The 19069-nt window shown below is 37.4% G+C and overlaps 1 protein-coding gene across 1 annotated transcript in view; it reads left to right on the top strand.

Annotated features, from left to right (window-relative positions):
* The window catches only part of LOC126468927 (calcineurin-binding protein cabin-1-like), a 260620-nt gene that overhangs the window by 215304 nt on the left and 26247 nt on the right, over nucleotides 1-19069 (top strand). The window contains exons 27-30 of the mRNA XM_050096590.1: nucleotides 8498-9311; nucleotides 11491-11735; nucleotides 15702-15865; nucleotides 15954-16164. Of these exons, the coding sequence (XP_049952547.1) occupies nucleotides 8498-9311; nucleotides 11491-11735; nucleotides 15702-15865; nucleotides 15954-16164 (1434 nt within the window). The remainder of the gene's footprint in view (nucleotides 1-8497; nucleotides 9312-11490; nucleotides 11736-15701; nucleotides 15866-15953; nucleotides 16165-19069) is intronic.

Raw genomic sequence — 19069 nt, forward strand, 5'->3', positions numbered from 1 at the left:
TTTTTTTAACAAAACAGTAAGTTAAATATTGAGAATAATGATCTTGAAGACCTGGCAGCAGCTCAACAATGGAGGTTACCAAATCAACACTTAGTCGTAGACCAGTAATGGTGAGTCTAAATCTGTTGTTCAAATATGTAAAGGCAATGAATAATGATCTCAGGCAGCTAAATGACAGAAAACTTATCACATGGAGAATCAGGTCAGAAAGAGTACACAAGAATTTTGAGAAGCATTAGAAAATTCATGAAAGAAACTCATCAATGATTTCATGGGAAAACACAATGACTTATGTAACAAAGTTATGGCTGAACACTCCAAGCTTGTATTACTGGTTGAAGGATTAAAACTTAAGAGTAATGAAATTGAATATCTTAATAAAGTCAAATTCGAGAAGGTGGAAAGTAAAATCAATTCGTAGATCGCAATAGTAAAGAATGATTGTTCACAACACAAACATTCAGTCTTTAAAATATGCATTAACCTAGCCACTCAAGTTGAACAAATGCAGCAGTCCACATTATTTAAATTTATTCCAGAAAGAAAAATTGATAATATTGGGAAAGAGAAATATTGTTTTAAGCTGAACGCAATACCAAGCATGATTGTTGATACCAATACAGGTAAACACATATTTCATGAGTTCAAACTAATTTGAGGATTACATACCATTGCTTTCATCTGCCAGTTTAAACATGCTTTCTCATTGTTGGGTTCCAAGAAACAAAAAATAGTTACCTGTGTGAGCATTTTGAATGACAGTGCTCACACAGTGGGGCATGAGAGTCAATGATAGTTACGATAATTTCAGTGAATTACAGACAGTCTTTTTTGAATGTGAGCAGTCAAGTCAAAATTGTAAACACCACCACTACCACCACCATCATATGGCCACAGTGATGGTACCATCTGTCAGTTTTGCAGAAATATTGGGATCATAACATTAATTTAGATGAGCTTATTAAAGACACAGAATTTGTATGCGGTGATTACCATTGCACACCTTTGAGAGATTAGTCCTCACAAGATACAAAGACAATGATTACGTATATTAATACTTTTAGTATTTACTTCCCATGATACTTATAGCCAGAGTATGTGGAGTTTATGTTGACATCTTATTGGATTCTGACTTGTAGGCAAGCACAATAACAGAGAAATTATTTCAAGAACTCAATGATCCAGTGAGAGAAACAGGGACAATGATGCAGTGTGAAGTAAGTATTGTAATGAATGGAACTGTGGAGCAACGAATCAATGGAACGATTATGATGAATCATGAAGATATGATGACCACAGTCATCGAATTCAAGCCCTTGATATTGAAAAAAAGCAATGAGAGATCGATGATTCCAGTGAGAGAAACAGGGGCAATGATACAGTGTGAAGTAAGTATTGTAATGAATGGAACTGTGGGGCAACGAATCAATGGAACGATTATGATGAATCATGAAGATATGATGACCACAGTCAACTGTGTGATAAGACAGCAGTAATATCAGTTTGAACCTCAGAGAAATGATGATTGCAAGAATTATGAGTGCTTGCCACAGCAGAAACGAAACAATGAAACGGATTCACTTTGTGATTTGTAGGAAAACTGAATTTAGTTTTTGATGTGACCCACTTCCAAACTGAGCATACAGACATGGAGTCACCTATAGTTATACAAACTATGCACATAGACAGCTGGCATGGCATTGTGGAAGACTAATTGAGGGAAGATGAGTGTTCTACTAAGGACGCCGTCAAACTGTTACTTATAGCCAGAGTATGTGGAGTTTATGATGACATCTTATTGGATTCTGACTTGTAGGCAAGCACAATAACAGAGAAATTATTTCAAGAACTCAATGATCATGTAAAGTTGCCTGTTTTTCTGGTAAATTGTAATCACAGTTGGGAATCGAAGAAAACCAATCAGAGAACAAGTTCTCCTAAAATATTGAATTTTCGGGGAAATTTTGAGCAGCCAGTTTTTGTTATTCCATGTTTGAGCATTGTTATCATCTTCAGTGCCAGTTTGATGACAAAGATGTGGCCAATTAGATTTTGTAGAAGGATGTCCTTACATAAGGAATCAGGAAGAAGAAATTAAAATTTGCTTTAAAGGAATTGTAGATGAAGATTGTGAATTGCTTGAGGATGTGAACCTTTGTTTCATTAGGCTAAAGCAGAAGTGGGAGTTGCAACTCTGCAATTTCGAGGGGAAGATAACTATGTGAAGTCACAGGGTCATGTAAACGATGCTGCTGCAAACGTTCAAGCAAAATTAAGTAATTTAAGAGAACTTGTTGACCATTAAAGGGAAAAGTTGAGAGAGGAACTGTAATATGACAAAGTGTATTTTGGTCTCAGCCCGGGATAATGAGAGGGTGTATTTGCTAATCTAAAGTAAAACCTCAAGAGTCGTATCATATGAGATGTTACTCTGTTCTATCAAAGAAGCCTGCCACAGACAAAGAGATTCAGAGGATGTTAGATATGGTAATTGTTGTATCTTCTGTAGTAGAGACAAAGTGTGAACGATATTCCTCAATCTGTTTTTATTGGGATAAAACCAATAAACAAGAACATTGCCGATGTCAACAAAGTTGTCGTAACAAAACACAATTTAAGCAAGAAACCAAGTATGGATCTCACTTCAGGTTTGTTTTCCTCACAAGGCTCACTCTCGAGAAAGTCCACCAAAGAAAAGATGGAAACAAAACTAAAAACTACCAGAGACTGCTTAACACAGCATTATCACAAAGCTATCCAGCGAGACCAGACCACTGTTGCACGACACTCTTGAGTCACAGTATCCGGGAGTACCAGCAGATGAGGCCCATGTATGTTGCGACTGGGATGCCAGATCCTTACTAGTCTGGGTGGCATGTCATTCTGTCTTCTGTCTGGCGGTGCGCCAGCTTATAAGGCTGGTTGGTGGATGAATCTTCTGGGACTATTTCCGATCATGTGATTGGTCTAGGAAAAGAGTCCGCTTGTTGATCGTGACTTCTGGAGCTGATGTCGATCCACAGTGCTCGGGTAGCAAGCCCTGGCAACCGTTGGCTGAGACACGAGGCTGTATTTTCGTCTCTGGCAGCGGCCTCGGTCATATCATAAATGTCTCTTTGGTTTAATTCGCTGTGATGAAGGTATGCCGCACCTCTGTTCTATCATGTGGGATGCCAATGTCGCACGGGGATGGGATGGTTACTGCAGGAATTATCCAGGGATCAGTAGTGAGAAATGTAGTTTCATACATGCAATAACAAAACAATAAGGTTCCATCAGGATTGTTTTAGTTGCCCGAGCAATCAGCTGGCTAATTTTTCCACAAAGGGATCAAACCGAAAATTTAGAAGCGCTATGACAGAAATATAACAATGTCAAGTATTTAATGGTTGTTTCATATGTTCAGGAACTTCCTATATGTGACTATCTATATGTGACTATAGTGCATGGTATATTTATCTTCATGTCAGTAGACTCCCATGAGTGCATTGGCTAGTTTGGGTAGTTCTACTAAATTCACTACGGAAAGTGTCATATCATATATACTGTTCTTATTTGTCGAGCCCACACCAGGAGTGGAAAGTAATGAGTGCCATGTGAGTTAATAAACTTTGTCTGTCCACAGCTTATAAGTGGTTTTGTTGAAATGTAGGTAATGTTGTCAAAATGTGTGTGCTTGTGTTGGTATACTACCATGCTGAGGTTGATGACTTCTTTATCCCATTTGTCCACCACCAGTGCTCATGTGCTGTGATAGATGTGCCGCTTGGTGGGAGTAGCCCTACCATCTGCTGCTGACCTGTGCGAGTGCTTGGGCTTTCAGGTCAAGGACACCTAGAGAACAGCTGATATCAATGTGTGCCTGTCAAACTGCATGCCACCTGAACGATGTACCACAACCACCCCTTTGCCAGAGGCTGAGTGCATTCTGTGACACATTGTACACATCACGATGCATCCTCTGACCCCTACTATGTCATGTCCTGTGTGTTGCAATGTTATAAAACTGCAAGTATCAATAGTGAAGTGCTTAAAAGCAGAGCATGGTGAAATAATGAATTGCATTGTGTATCATGAAAATGCACCGATATAAAAAGGGATTTATCTTTGTTAAAGGTATTTCTAAATTTTCTAAACTTAATGCCACAGATTTAACCAGTAATCTGCAACATATTTTGGTTCTTGATGAGAAGTTTGCAGCATGTATTTTAAGAATTTGTGGTGAATTTGAAAGCCACATATCCCTGAGGTGATGTATATCGTGCTTCTACTGTGTGATCAAGTGTAACTGGTACCTTAATACAGACCATCATTTTTATGTATTAATTTTCATTTATCATCATCATCATCATATTGCTTATTATACAGGGTGATTATAATTAAAGTTAAACTTTCAAAACTGCAGAAACAACTCCACTGGTCTGAATGACATCAAATTGCAACAGAATGTTATTGGAGAAGGGAGAAAATGTATGCCAGAAGAAAAAAAATAGTGTGGAAATTGATTAATAGATTGTGTGTATGTGTCAGAATATGTAAATGAAAACACTACCCACTGAAGTTGTTGTAAACACACCGGGTACATGGCTATTCCTCCTTTTGCATCTGCGACGTTCGCCATGACCGTCTCTATGCAGGATCACACTCTGCTTGCAAAACGGCATCACAAGATACTTCTGCAGAAGTTCTGGACACAGAAGGGTTTGAAAAAAGGCGTTGGTCTGATGACTGCCGTGGGTCTGGAGAAAATGATTCACAAATTCGAAAAGATGGGCCTCTTTTGGTGTGCAACCTGGTAGAGGGAGGAAACAAATTGATTCGATGTCAGTGGAAGCAGTGGCCACAGCAATACAGGAGGAGACAAGTGGTGGTGCGCTAACATGTAGTGCACTGAGAATTGCCTGAACATTGAACATACCCGTGAGCACGGTGCATAAAATCCTATGAAACATCCTTTTTTGCTTTCCATTCAAAATTATCCACGTGCACGAGTTGCTTCCTGTTGACCTGCCAGCAAGAGAGACCTTTGCTTTAGAATTTCTTGCTTGCATGGAAGTGGACAGTGATTGGTTGTGGAAGATTTTGTGGACACACAAAGCCCACTTCCATCCGACAGGATATGTCAATACACAGAATTGTTAAATATGGGCAATGGAAAATCCACACGCAAATCAACCAGTACCACTTCATTCTGAAAAGGTCACTATATGGTGCGGCTTTATGGCATCGTTTATCATAGGGCCATATTTTTTTCAAAGAGACACTGGTAAATGCTATGAGTGCCTCTTGCACAACCATGTCATTCCAGATTTCTCCAACAGCGTGCATTTGTGGATGGGATCATTTTTATGCAAGATGGCGCACCTCCACACATTGCAAACCCAGTTTAGCAGGTGCTGAAGCGCCATTTCGAAAATGCTAGAATTATCAGCCACCATTTCCCTAAGCCTGGCCTTCTGGATCACCTGATCTCAATCCTTGTGACTTCTGGGTGTGGGGCTATCTGAAAGATGTTGTGTTCAGTGTTCCAATTGCAAACTTAGCTGCATTGAAGGCATGCAATGCGCAACACATTCTGAATGTGACCCTGGAAACACTTCGATCAGTTGTGAAACATGCTGTTTCTCAATTTCAACTTGTTGCAGAAAAAGGTTGACAGCATATTGAACATGTTTTGCGCCAGTCACATGGAAATTAATAATCTGATTTGATTTTGATTGATGCTTTTTATGCAGTTTTTGGCCTCAGGACAATTAAAAACTGATTTTTCGCATCCAAAGATATATGACCTTGCTGTGGTGGATGGGCTTTCGTAACTAATAGTATCACTCCTGTATACCCATGCACACTGAGTAATACAGTTTGTTTAACATCAGACGTACACCTTACGATTCATTTGTGAATTGTAGTCGACCACTATCAAATCATGATGCTTACAGTGCCATCTATTGCTACATTTTGTAACTATTTATTTTTCTTCTGCTATACATTTTCCCCCTTCTCTGATAATATTCCATTGCAATTTGACATAATCCTGACCAGTGGTGTTATTTCTACAATGGTTTGAAAGTTGAACTTTAATTATAATCACCCTGTACTTTCACATACACTGGAATGATTTGCAAATGAAAATAGTGTATGGATTAAGGCACAATATTTTCACTTTTAGTATTTACTTCCCATGAATCTTCTGACTTCTCTTGTCATTGCAAGAGTTGGCTTACTGTACCAACATCAAGAGTTGTGTTGGTGTATCCAATTACTGTAGACCTCCAAGCCATGTATGAGGTACAAAAATGACTCCTTGGCTTGAAATAATTATTGATATTGTATGAATACACATAGTGTGCCACTATCTCTCTAAAGATTCCATAAGTTCAGGATAATTACATATAGAGTTTGTCTGGAAAGTAATGTCACACTTTTTTAAATTTATTTCTCAGGAAGTTCCAACAATGTAAAATTCTGTAAAGAATGACCCTTCTGCATCAATATATTTTTACCAGCGTGATTTCCATGCATCACAAGCTTTCTGGATCTCCTCAGTCGATGTTCTTCAGGGAAGCTGTCAAAGTAGCTTGCGTGTTGTCCACTGACTTGAGACACTTTCCTTTGATGTCTCTATTCAGTCAAGGAAACAAAAAACGTCTGCTAGGGCCATGACTGGATTGTAGGGTGGCTGCATCACTGTTGTCACACTGGTACAGGTCAGGTAGGCTGTGACAACAAAGGCGATGTGAACCAATGCATTGTCGTGGTGCAGTTCCCACAATGCATGGAACTCTTTTCATGCAAGCTTTGTTCTGGCTACAACAATGTTGTGTGCCATTCCGCACTCTGCCTCTTTGACTCCAGATTGTACTGAAAGACCCATGACTCATTCCCAGTCATCATGTTGTCCAGGAAATTGGGATCAACTTCACAGAGTGCTTGAGTTCTTCACACCCTTCCACTTGGTGTTGTCTTTGCATGTTGGTCAAACTTCTGGGCTCAAGTTTTCCATATATCTTCCACATGGCCAAGTCTTCTTGTACAAGCTCATGAACAACTGTTTTTGGCAAATCCAGTAATTCTGTTGTCACGTAAATACTCACTCATTTGACAGTCTGAATTCAGTAACTCAGGGCACATGAGTCTCATGGTCATCCTTTTGGAATGTTGATGAGGGTTCTGCTTGGGCCTTGTTAGTGACCTCCTCCAGACCTCCTTCAATCATATGGTGCACCTAGCCCCCTGCAACTGTCAGGGATCAACCTACGCCAACTCGACTACAGGTGTAATCTGTGGCATGAAACTGTGATGTCAATAAACCAACTACAGCAGGTAGATTAATCTAGGGACAGCACCACATGTTTCAGAAATGCTGTCTGTTCTAGTGATAGATTCAGTTGTTGTTTCTGGGCTGGTATTTTCATGGTACTCACAGTTATTGGCTACTAATGTTGTTCCTATGTACCATGCCAAATGTATAGGTGCAATGCATTCTCTTAGCTCAGACTGGTCATCTGGATCTTCCAAACAAGCTGTGCAAACTCTTTGCTCATATTTTGCTTCATCTGAGTGTGATTGGCATTGTTTGCTTGGTTAATTCCAAGGCAGATGTTGATTTCATTTATCAGTATCACTTCAGCTAAGCTACCATCATTGAGTTTATGCGATAAATATATCTCCATGTCATTCGTCAAACTTCAAACGATATAACATGGTAAAAAAGTACAAACTAACTAGACATTCAATAATCATTATATCATGTTCTAGAATGCCACTACCTGCTACTTATTTTGGACCCACAGCTAGTAAAACATACGAAACTAATAGAGGAATCACATGTGAGTGCACGTATGTTATTGTCTGCAGAAGTACAAGATGTGCGTTTTCTTTTTCTCCATTAGCCATCCTCTTTGTCTTTTAATCATGTATAGACTTGTTCTTATTGTTTCTTCTGTTGATTCTCAACCTCTTCTAAGCTTTTTATTTTCACTTATTTCTCATGTCGCTTCTTCCAGGTCCATCCTGTTTTCAGCTCTTGTTGTTGGTATATCAGTTCCCTGCAGCCGATTATTAATATTGCGGAATTGAAGTTCCTGCCATTATAGTCAACTGCTACATCAAAATTCTTATAGTGTTTATTCTTTGTTACTATATACTTTTCAGAAGCAGCCAGGCAGTGGCCACTTTTGCCTTTTGATCTGTAACTTGGCTTGTTCTATATCCTTGAAGCATCTCTTTCATGTTGGGATTTGTGAAACATGATTATGTGTGAATGACTGGAGGAAAAATGAATGAAACAAATTTCCCTTTATTACTTTTTTCTTCTAATAAAGGAACTGTTAGTTTCATGTGGTTGGTTGGTTGGTGGGATTAAAGGGACCAGATTGCTATGGTCATTGGTCCCGTTTCATGTGATTTTTTTTTTCCGAAGTAAGAAACCACATTTATTTTGTCATTAAGTCGAGTTATATTTTTAAACAACAGTTTCTGTTCCTCATTATTACAGGACCTGTCTATTATGGAAGATGTCATAAATCTGATGGAAGACATGATTTCAAAAGTAGCAGATAATGAGACATATATTCCTGAAGAACCATTTGAACCTGATGTTTCAGCTGCAGGTAATGGAGGTTCAAGGTCCGGAAATGTGAAGTCACGTAAAATGGATGTCGTCGTTATATCTGATGACTCTGTAGAGTCAAGGTATGATTATATGAAGAATGGTCCAGGGAAAATTAAAACTGTAAACTATTCTTCAAAAGTTGGACCAAATTTGAAGACTGAGCCTAATACTCCAAGTGATAATGAAGATGATAGACAGAATAGTATGTATTATGACATACCTTTAGACATGGAAGTTGAATGTGATGAAGATGAGGATCCCTATGGTTTAGAGACAGCAGCTGATGTTAAATCAGAAATGGTTTCAAACAAATGTGATCAAGAGGAATTGCCAACTGACAGAGAAGCCACTGGAAAGAAAAATAATGAACAAGAAGTCCCTGAAGAAGTTGTATTAGCAAGACGCAGTTCTCAGGAAAGTACAACAACTACTACTACAACTACAACTAGAACTGAAACATCAACAAGTGCTGCAGATTCATCAAATAGTAGCGATGACTCCTCTTCAAGTGACAGAGATGATGACTCAAGTAGTTCGGCCTCTAGCGATTCCAGTGATAGCAGTGATTCAGATTCAGAAGATCCTAATCGGTCTACAGGTACTGTTGTAGCTGCTGAGTCGGATAAAAAGGAAGAAAAGATGAGCCCCAGAAATACAAATTTGACAAATCAGAAGAAGAAAGATGACACAAAATGTGGTAAGTTGAAACAAAACTATGTACATCTATATTCTGTGGATTGTAACCTGGAATTGCAAGAGATCAGTTTGAAGAGTTTGGGAGAGAGGGGGGGGGTTGATAATATTTGTAAATTCTTTCTTAGGAAATTGTGATAATTTAAGTAATTCAGCAAATAAAACAAATGAATGTTATATTTGTCTTTCATGTAGATGTTCAGAATTGTAGATGAAGACTACGCAGTAAACCAGAATGATAATTTTTGGGGCAGGGATGAGAGGTACTTCACAATATCTTCTATAGACAGATGCATGATGAACTTTCTGTGAAATGCATCATGCATTTTATTTACATGAATAAATCATCGAAGAGTTTTTGTATTGATTTTTGATATTTTATTTTATTTTATTATAGTGGAGTGCTACTCTTCTCTCTGAACCAAAAATAATCACTTGAGAATCCTTTTGGTAGTATTTTTTTGAATATTACTGATATTTTCAGGAGATCTAATGAATGTGGGCTCAGAGCTCTGAGGATGGAATCTGATTGTCTTACACATAATTTTCTTCTCCGCTTCCTTGTCATCCTGAAGCTCATATATATTTTTGTCGTTTCTTTCTCTCTTTACTACTTCTCTACCCATCCTACCTCTTTGAGGTGTCTTGCACTTTGTCATTACTAATTATAACTCTCTTAGTTCTTTCTTCAAAGAGCTCATTTTTGAATATACTGCAAACATGTGCTTGTTATTGCTTTAGAAATGTGAGCAAAATGTGAAACTGCACTCAGTCTTACCTATTTTGTGCAACTTTTCTTCATCATCTGTGGTAAATGTAACTTTCTCGTAACATAAATATTCTTCCATTGAACCTCATATAAGTTTGATTCCATTTAAATTTGATGGTAAAGAGTAAACCAAGAATTGAAAACCCATGTTCAATGAAGACTGCAATTTCAAATGCCTGAAAATTTCCCTTGTTGATTTTAACAAAGTAATACAGTTCTGCTGTATACATGATGACTAGAAATGTTCATCTCGAGCTCAAATATCTATAATGTCTTTGGCATGAACTTATTATAACATTGAGGATGTATAGTAACAGCTTTCTTTCTTTTAAAAACAAGTAGTAGCAAGCCTTTTTCGTACCATCAAACAAAGACTAAAGTGTGAGTAAGTTTCATCCACATAAACACAGAACCTTCCACTATTTCTGTATGGCTTGAAAATGTTGTAACTGTCTTACATGACTGACTTCTTTTTCCATTAATAATTTCTGTTTATTTTTCATTTTCTTCCATGCAAATGCTAGATCATTGCTAATATTTCTTAGAGCCCAACTACCATCTCAAAAATTTTTTTTCTCTATTGAACTGGAATTAAATTTCTTACTGTTAGGCATCCACCATTCAAATTTTTTTGTTGAGTAACACATTTATCAAAATTATCAATTTTACTTTTCAGCTTATTCCTGGTATGTTTCTTATTTAGAATAGTAAATGATCCAAGATCATTGGCAACTCTGTAGTAGTCATTTTTTTAAAATTAAGAAGCAGGTTTAGATCAGTCTCATTCTTCATGATCTGGTATACAATATACACAGTTTTGTGACTCAGAATGTACAGATTTTAAAACAATACACTGTGCTTCTTCATTACTGAATTGTGCTATGTACCAGAGACAGTCTCTCCAAATGTGAGCCCCTTCCTTCTTCCCATCATAGAAAGCCAGCATCTAGCTACTGCATATGCTGGTGACACAGATCATGTAGCTGGCTGAATATACCATAGTTCATTTCTCTCTTCATTTGATTTTTTCACACCAGATTTACTTTCTTACAAACACACATAGGTATCACATACCTGAAAAGTCACATTACAACAGATATGTATCTGTAAAGGAACAGAGAAGCAAATTAATTCTTGGTTGATCAGATGGGAATAGAATAGCAACAGTCCATAAGATAACATTTTTCCAAAGTGGACCTTGAAAAGTTATATGTGAGTATATGATATTTCATGTTATAGACCTGTAAGTTATTTTCTTTTATTTTTGAAAAATTCTGACTATTATAATGTAAGACTTTGTTAGTTAATATAGCGTGCACATTAAGTGGTACTTTAATTTAAAGCATTAATTTATAATTAATTTGTTTTTAAAAATAATGGTTCAGCTATTATATGACTCTCACTTCTTGTACAGATCACTATAGTCTCATCAAAAGCTGCCTAATTGCATTGGAAGAATGTGTACTACGCTTTCCACATCACTATAAATCACTGTACCGACTGACGCATTACTATTTTCATTCAAAATTCCATCGTAATGTCAGCAAATGCAGGGAGTTACTTCTGGGGATTTACACTTGTCTTCCTGCCCAAAATCGCCCTCCTGGAAGCAATTTTCAAGGATTATTTGCTGACAGAAAGAGCACAAATTTCTTTAATGTAAGTATGAAAAGTTTTCCAGTTTTTGTGAAAACTATATAATTTCTCTGTGTAAAACTGAACCAGATAATTTCATTTCAGTGAAAAAATATTTTATTGTCAACTTAAATTCTGCTGCTATTTTCTTCTATTATGCCTTTGTTGCTCAACAGCTATTTTTAAATTTAAAATTATCAATACACCTTTTCTGTTTAGGACCACCAGGTCTTTGAAATTTTGATTAATTTGTCACACACACACACACACACACACACACACACACACACACACACACACAGACAGATATATATACAGAGAGAGATATGTATGTATATATGTGTGGGAAGAGCAGTGTAAAATGTCTAGACAGGGTCGAAGTATCCCCCAGAGTAATATTCCATTATCTATGCAACATTTTTATGGCCCGCTTGCAGTCCTGCACTCTGTGGGTCATTCCTGTCAGGATAGTCCTAGTTCAGGACCTGTTTCTTACACTCACCTACCATCTCCTACTGCAATCCATCACATTCAGGAGGATAGAGATCCCAAATTCCCATCTGTCTATAAAGTTTTTGGATTTCTGTGATCTCCTTGAAACTTCTAAGCCATATATGAAGTTGCTTTGTTTGAAAGGAACAGGGCAAATTTTCTTCCATATCCTTGTCCTCTCTGAGCATGTAAATCTCTACTGACATCACCAACAAGATGTTAAATCCTATTTCTTTGTGAGGGGGAGGGAACTGTGACTCACTCACAAGCACTTTCTATTTAGCCAGCTATAATGTCATTTCATAGATCAGTTGTTTTGCAGTTTGTGCACAGCATTATGTGTGGGTATGATGACTTGCTCTAATCTGTTAACATGCAACAAGCTAGTTCGCAAGGCGAGGACATAAGCCAGAGTCGGGTTGAAACCATGCAGTGGATTAATGACCTGTGGTCTAGAACACTGACCAGTCTGAGTGTGGGTTTTAAGTCATTTTACACATTCATTTAGGCAAATTCTGGCCTGGTCCCCAATCCAATCTCTGCCTCAGAAAATCTTATAGACAAAAAGTTAAAATACAATAATGCACAGAACAATGTTTACACGATTCACAGACAGTTGACACACACAATTTTCCACCCTTGGATAAACTGGTTGTTGTGGTGACAAGATCATCCAACCACAAAGTTAAAATAAAAGAAGTCTGCCAAATCGTGAAACTCGTGGACCTTGTATGATGGGACAAATTCTAGAGTGAATAGAGATGCTACTTGGGCGCAAAAAATAATCAGTTGTATTTTACACGTAGGAATATTAATGATTTTAAGTGCTCTTAACAATGCTAAAATAGATAAGTTATTACTGCCAAACTGCATCTAGCCACAAACTCAACCAGTCAGTTGTGCAAATGTTGCATATTACAAAACATTTCTTCAACAGGTGCTTTAGCACCCAGTATCCATGTAACTTCAACTCATGCAGGTATAAATAAAATTTTCTTGAAGATTAATAATTGGTTATCAGAAAATGGATATTGTCACTGACCTTGGATAAAACACAATAGGTTCAATTCTGCTTTGTACAAGGCCTGACCGCACCATTAGAAAAAATGCATGAGGGTAAATCAGTAAATGAGACAGAATATTCTCAATTCTTAGGTGCTTATATTGGTAGGAACCAGAATAGACAGACACTTGTTACAAGTCTTTTTAAGCATCGAAGCTGTGCAACTTTTGTGTTACAGGTAATATCAGGTTTTGGACATTTACCTGTAAAATAGTTGACTTCCTGTAATTACTATAAGACAACCCTGAATATAGGATGATCCCCTGTTTTTAAAGAGGCTCCTTCAGAAATTTTTATTTTTGATGTATTATGGGTAATCAAATTTACAGATTGTTTTATTGATATGAAGTATCTTAAGATTTTAATGATATGAAGTATCTTAAGGTCTACCTAAAAAAAAGTTAACCAGTCATGATGTTTTCTTAGATGATGTTAATGTGCAAGTAGTTTCTCACCAAACACTATGGGAAGTTGCTGGGCTAATGATGTTCTATGTTGTAACATAAGCCCCACCTTGTTGATCATTGTCATATGCAAACTTGAATTTCCGTTGAATTCAGAGACACATGCCATTGGCAAATTCCTCTTTATTCCAGAACTTTCATTTGAATAATTTCTAGAGTAATCAGAAAGCCTTCATCTTATTTCTCTAACATGTACTGAATTTCCTGCTGCTCCAGTGCATGAAACCTTCCCTGATTTAGGCCCCCTGCAAGTTTAGCGTGTAGAACCAGCAATCTCTAATTTTTTATTCTTCATCTGATGCCATTTACGAACATTTGGTTCTGTGACATCAAATTTTCTTCCTGCTGCACAGTTGTTTGTGGCCTCTGCTTCGTGACTAAACTTTAACTTATTATTGGTGTTGTATTGTCTGCGTCAACAGGTTGTGAAATGTAAACTCGTAGATCATGAGTCAGGTCTATGAGTTGCATTGATTATCAGTCACTATAATTTACTGATTTTAGAGCATTAAGCAAACTGAGCAACAACAAAATGTTATGCTCTCGGCTCCCTTGTGCTGAATCAGACCACTCTGGTCCAACAGTGCACATGATCATTTGTTGCAATCTTAAAAATTAGTAGTGCTGTTTTGATGTGGCTGCCGAACGTAATGGTTCATTTCTTATGCCTCATTTTGAGTGCTTTTGTGAACATATTTATGTTAGAATTAACTTATCTTCTGTTGAAATGTATACTATTACTGAGTATTTGTCCACTTGTAATGTCAGTTCAGTTCTGGGTACATTTAGATTCCGGCGAACTGCAGACCAAATGTGGTAGACTAATACATTCCCATGGTTGGCAGCAATATAAATCTTGCTGCCCACTCTCCTCTCCCCTACTCATATACAGCCAAGCTGGTGCTAGGGCACTTCATCTCACCCTTCTGAAATTACAAAATTCAGACAGCTCACGACATCAAGTTCCAAAGCTTCATCTGCAACTGTAAAAAGACCCTGTATTTTTCAAATGACAAGTGTGAGAATGAAACTTCTAATATTTGGGTAAATATGGTACTGTACCTATTTTCATTTGCTACCATCTTATGGATCACATTTTGGGAACTAATTGTTAAGGAGAAGTGTTTGTTGCACAGGGAATGTAGTATAAGTATAATGTGTGATGCCCTCTGAGGAGCCTCTTGTAGGCATCTTTGCAAACACTTAGGCATACTAACAGCAGCCTCAAAGTACACTTAGTCCATAGTGAAGTTTTTTAGCAGTCAGTTACAGTCCAAAAACAACAGTAACATTCATAAGTGTAGTTACTAGAAAGAGAAGTGACTGGCTGAATTATCACTCAGCCTTAGTGTGACTCAGAAGGAAGGGAAGTATTCAGCCATAAAAATCTTTGACCACTTGTCCTGTGATATAAAAAGTTTAATGGATGATAAAATTAACTTTGAACACACACTGAGATCACACATGTTTGAAGACCCCTACTACTCCATAGAAGAATTTCTGAATGTATAATAATATGATATTTCTCCTTATCTTTATGAGACACACACACACACACACACACACACACACACACACACACACACACCTGATGGTTACATTTTTGTGTGCTGTTCAATGAGGTGTTATCATTATTCTTTAAATTAGGTATATTTTCTTTTTCCCCCACTGAGAAAGGGGAGTATAATTGCAAACTGGCTTGTTCTGTATCACTACAGTTATAATCCATGGAACAGTCAAATAACTAACTTTCCTGTCCCCACCTTTATCTGAATATCACATGCCCTCTCAGTTGTCAATGCTGTTTACTCCCTTCACAATCCCTGAGCACTTCAGCTACAGCTTACTCAAAAGATTAAAGAACAAAACTTATTTTGGTCTGAAAGCTTTTGAAATCCATTCAAGTTATTGTTTGACAAACCTCTCCATAACCAAAATATATGCAAGAAGTTCTGTTTGACTTGATTCCAGGGTGTCTGGCGTATCCCTGTCCCAGAGATTGATAGACCCGGGTGTTTTGCTTCACATATGAGTCGCTGTATTCTTCTCCTCATGGATGTACTACGAGAATTACATGAACATTCTCTTCTGCTAGAACTTTGTGTCGCCTTACGCCGTACTCCAGAACCAGATAAGTTAGTTTTTGACTGTGAAAAAAACTTGAAAACAGATTGTGAGTGAGTGCTGTGGATTTATTAATTTTTTATTTTTTTTTATTTTTAGGAAATATTTGAGAGAATCTGAGCGAGAGCAGTTATCACGACAAGCTCTCTCCCTGTCGCTTCAGACTCTTCGCGCAAAACTGAGAAATGAAATAACTAGTGCTCTTGCACTGGAAGTGTATCGTACTTACCAGTATGTTCAAAAACAATTGCCACATAAAGAATCCACATTTTCTGCACTTCTGAAGGATGTCTGCAAACGATATGTGAAGGTAAGGGAGCTACTACAGCTTCGTACAGTGAAATTTTTGGATGTCTTTTGCTTCGCAAAACTAGTGATGATATTCCATGAAATTTTTCTGGCATTGTGACTGTGCTGTGTTGCAAAGTGAACCAATATCTTGCCCTTTGTTGCAAATGTCCTTCATCGGGGTATACCACCAGCCCAGAAATTTTTTATAGAATCTGACTCCAGACACAGATGCTTCTGCATATACGGGGTAACGATATGTACTGGTGTAGATTCCTCCTTAATAATGAATTAAGGTTCACAGCTTTAGAGAGGCCAAAGACTCTTTATTGCAGGCTTGCAAATGAAGCATGCCACATGATACATGCAAATAAGACAGCAGAGCATCTCACTGACTGTACATTATTATATTAAAAGAATAATATGAAGTAAGAAAGTAAGCTTCCTAATTAATTACAGTTGGTATATAGGGCATCTTAAAAGTAGTGTTCTTGGTCAGGTAGCTTTGAAAGTGATGTGCATGTGGAATTATTAACAACATAAGAGGTTCATTCATTTAGTAAAAAAAATGCATTGTTGCATAAATAATAAAAAAGGTTGAATTTCTGACAGGCTATTTTTGGGTATCTATGATGTGAAATTCCACGTCACTAGTAGTGAATTAGTTTCAAGTTCCATAGTCTTTGCTTACTAAAAACTGTTGTCTGTAGCCTGTAAGAGCAAAAGATGGGAAAGGAAAGGACATCAAAGAATAATTACTATTGCCTAGTGAAATACCAAACCACATTACCCACTTACATGTTGGGTTTCCTGTAGAAAAAGTTAATAAGCGTTTCAGCATTTTATTGAAAATGAAATTCCACAAATATTATAAATTCCTTGCACATCTGTCACTCATAATGTAGGAATACAGAATAAATGAAATTAATTAATGACAGAAGTCTCATTTTTATGAAAAATGTAATTTCAGAATTGGAGATTAAAGTAATTGTTTGGCACAAATGAGGTGTGATCTTAAAGTTCCACTTAAAGAATCTTTATTTATTCATCAACACCAAATCTGTCCCCTTAAAACCAACCCCCTTAAATATAATACACTTGTTCCGGGATTTTTTCCAACTTGAAAGCACTTCTGTAACTCACTTTTTGCTTTGAAGTTGATTTTTATCTCGTCAGTGGTGGCAAAATGACGTCCTTTCACAGTTACCTTCAGCCTCGGGAATAGAAAGAAGTTGCAGGGCTTCGTGTTCAGTGAATATGGTGGCGGAGGCAACATAACGGCTTTGTTTTTTTTGTCAAAAAAATCATGAACAAGCATTGAGGCATGAGTGCGAGCATTGTCGTAATGCAATGACATTGACTGATTTTGCCCCAATTCTAGTTGTTTTCTTCGACCTGCTTCATGCAAACAGCACATAACTTACAGGTACTGTTCCTTATTGACCATGTAACCATAAGGCAGGAACTTGTGATGCACTATCCCAATGTTATCAAAGAAAAAAGTGAGAAGAACCTTCACATGTGATGAAAGTTGTCGAATTTTCTTCGGTCTTGGCTCTTCAGTCTGTTTCCAGTGCGACCATTGGGCGTTGACTTTGACGTTGACCCGTATACCCATGTTTTGTCACCCTCTTTTGAAGATCTGGATTGCTGCCGACTTCATTCAGCAGCTCATGGTCAAGTGGTGTCTGTGTGGTGTCATTTTTGGTTGAAATCCAACAGTTTTGGAACAAACTTTGCTGTTTCATGTTCCATGCCAAAAACATATGAAAACTTGCTTAGCATGAGCCGAAGGGCGTGCCGACATTATCAAAAACCTCTCTGAGGGTGATTCAGCAATTTTCTGGAACCATTTTCTTTATTTCTTCCACATTTCCATAAAAAAATTATTGTGCTAGGATGTCCAGGGTGGTCACTGTCATCTTCAGTGTCTACTTGACCCTTTTTTATACCACTCGTAAACTTTTTGTGTTACTCATAGTAGGTTCGCCAAAAGCCCCACTCAACATTTCTGATGTGGTGCTGCACTGTATTCCATTTTTCAAGCAAAATTTAATGCAAATTCTTTGATCCCTCTTTTTTGAAAGTAAAGATTCGCCAAGCACTTGAAAATGTCTATAACTTTTTCAGCAATGAAATACATATTCAAAACAGCTGAAAATGCTAACTTATATCAAGAACATGTGTGTCAACAAGATTAAAAAAAAATTGAAAATCAGATGTATAAAGCACGCAAAATTAGAAAATTCCCATTGCATTTTGATGACACCTTGAATGTGTTCATCATTCATGTTTGTTATGTTATCATCTTTTTGTGTCATTTTGAAGATTTTTTGCATCTGACATGAAGTTCTTTAGCATTCTCAACTGTTAGACAACTCTTACAGTAAGAAGAATACCATTGTCACTGTCAGTGTTTACTGATAAAAGCAGTGGTCATGATGGTATATTCTTCTGAATGATAGGTTAAATAAGTGTCTTTGAATCACTCTATATTATAGTGATAAAAAGGAGTTTAACTGTGGAACACCCAATGAGGTGAAATGAGATGAAAGTACAAGAATTGCCACAGAGTTTATTCAGAATTTTGAATCATTGCCTGCAGTGGGGTGTTTTGTGAGCCATCCCGTTGACTGTAGGCTGGCATAAGGGATTGGCTATACCCAGCTACTGCAAGTATGATTTTATTGGTTTTACTCATATTTGTCCATGCCAGTGTCATGGTCACAGTTAGTTAGTCTGGAAGTGTTAAGGCACTTATTGTATTTTAGAATGACGTTGACTTTCTTGTTAGAGAACTTCAGTTGGGGTCTCAGTACTGAATGGATTATCACTGTGTCATGCTGTGATTGTAATATTGGTGACCTGGCATCATTCCTATGGAATGGACACTGTTTGACTCTCTCTGTGCCATTTGGGTGCAAATG

Source organism: Schistocerca serialis, chromosome 1 (assembly GCF_023864345.2).
Source record: "Schistocerca serialis cubense isolate TAMUIC-IGC-003099 chromosome 1, iqSchSeri2.2, whole genome shotgun sequence".
NCBI lineage: Eukaryota > Metazoa > Arthropoda > Insecta > Orthoptera > Acrididae > Schistocerca > Schistocerca serialis.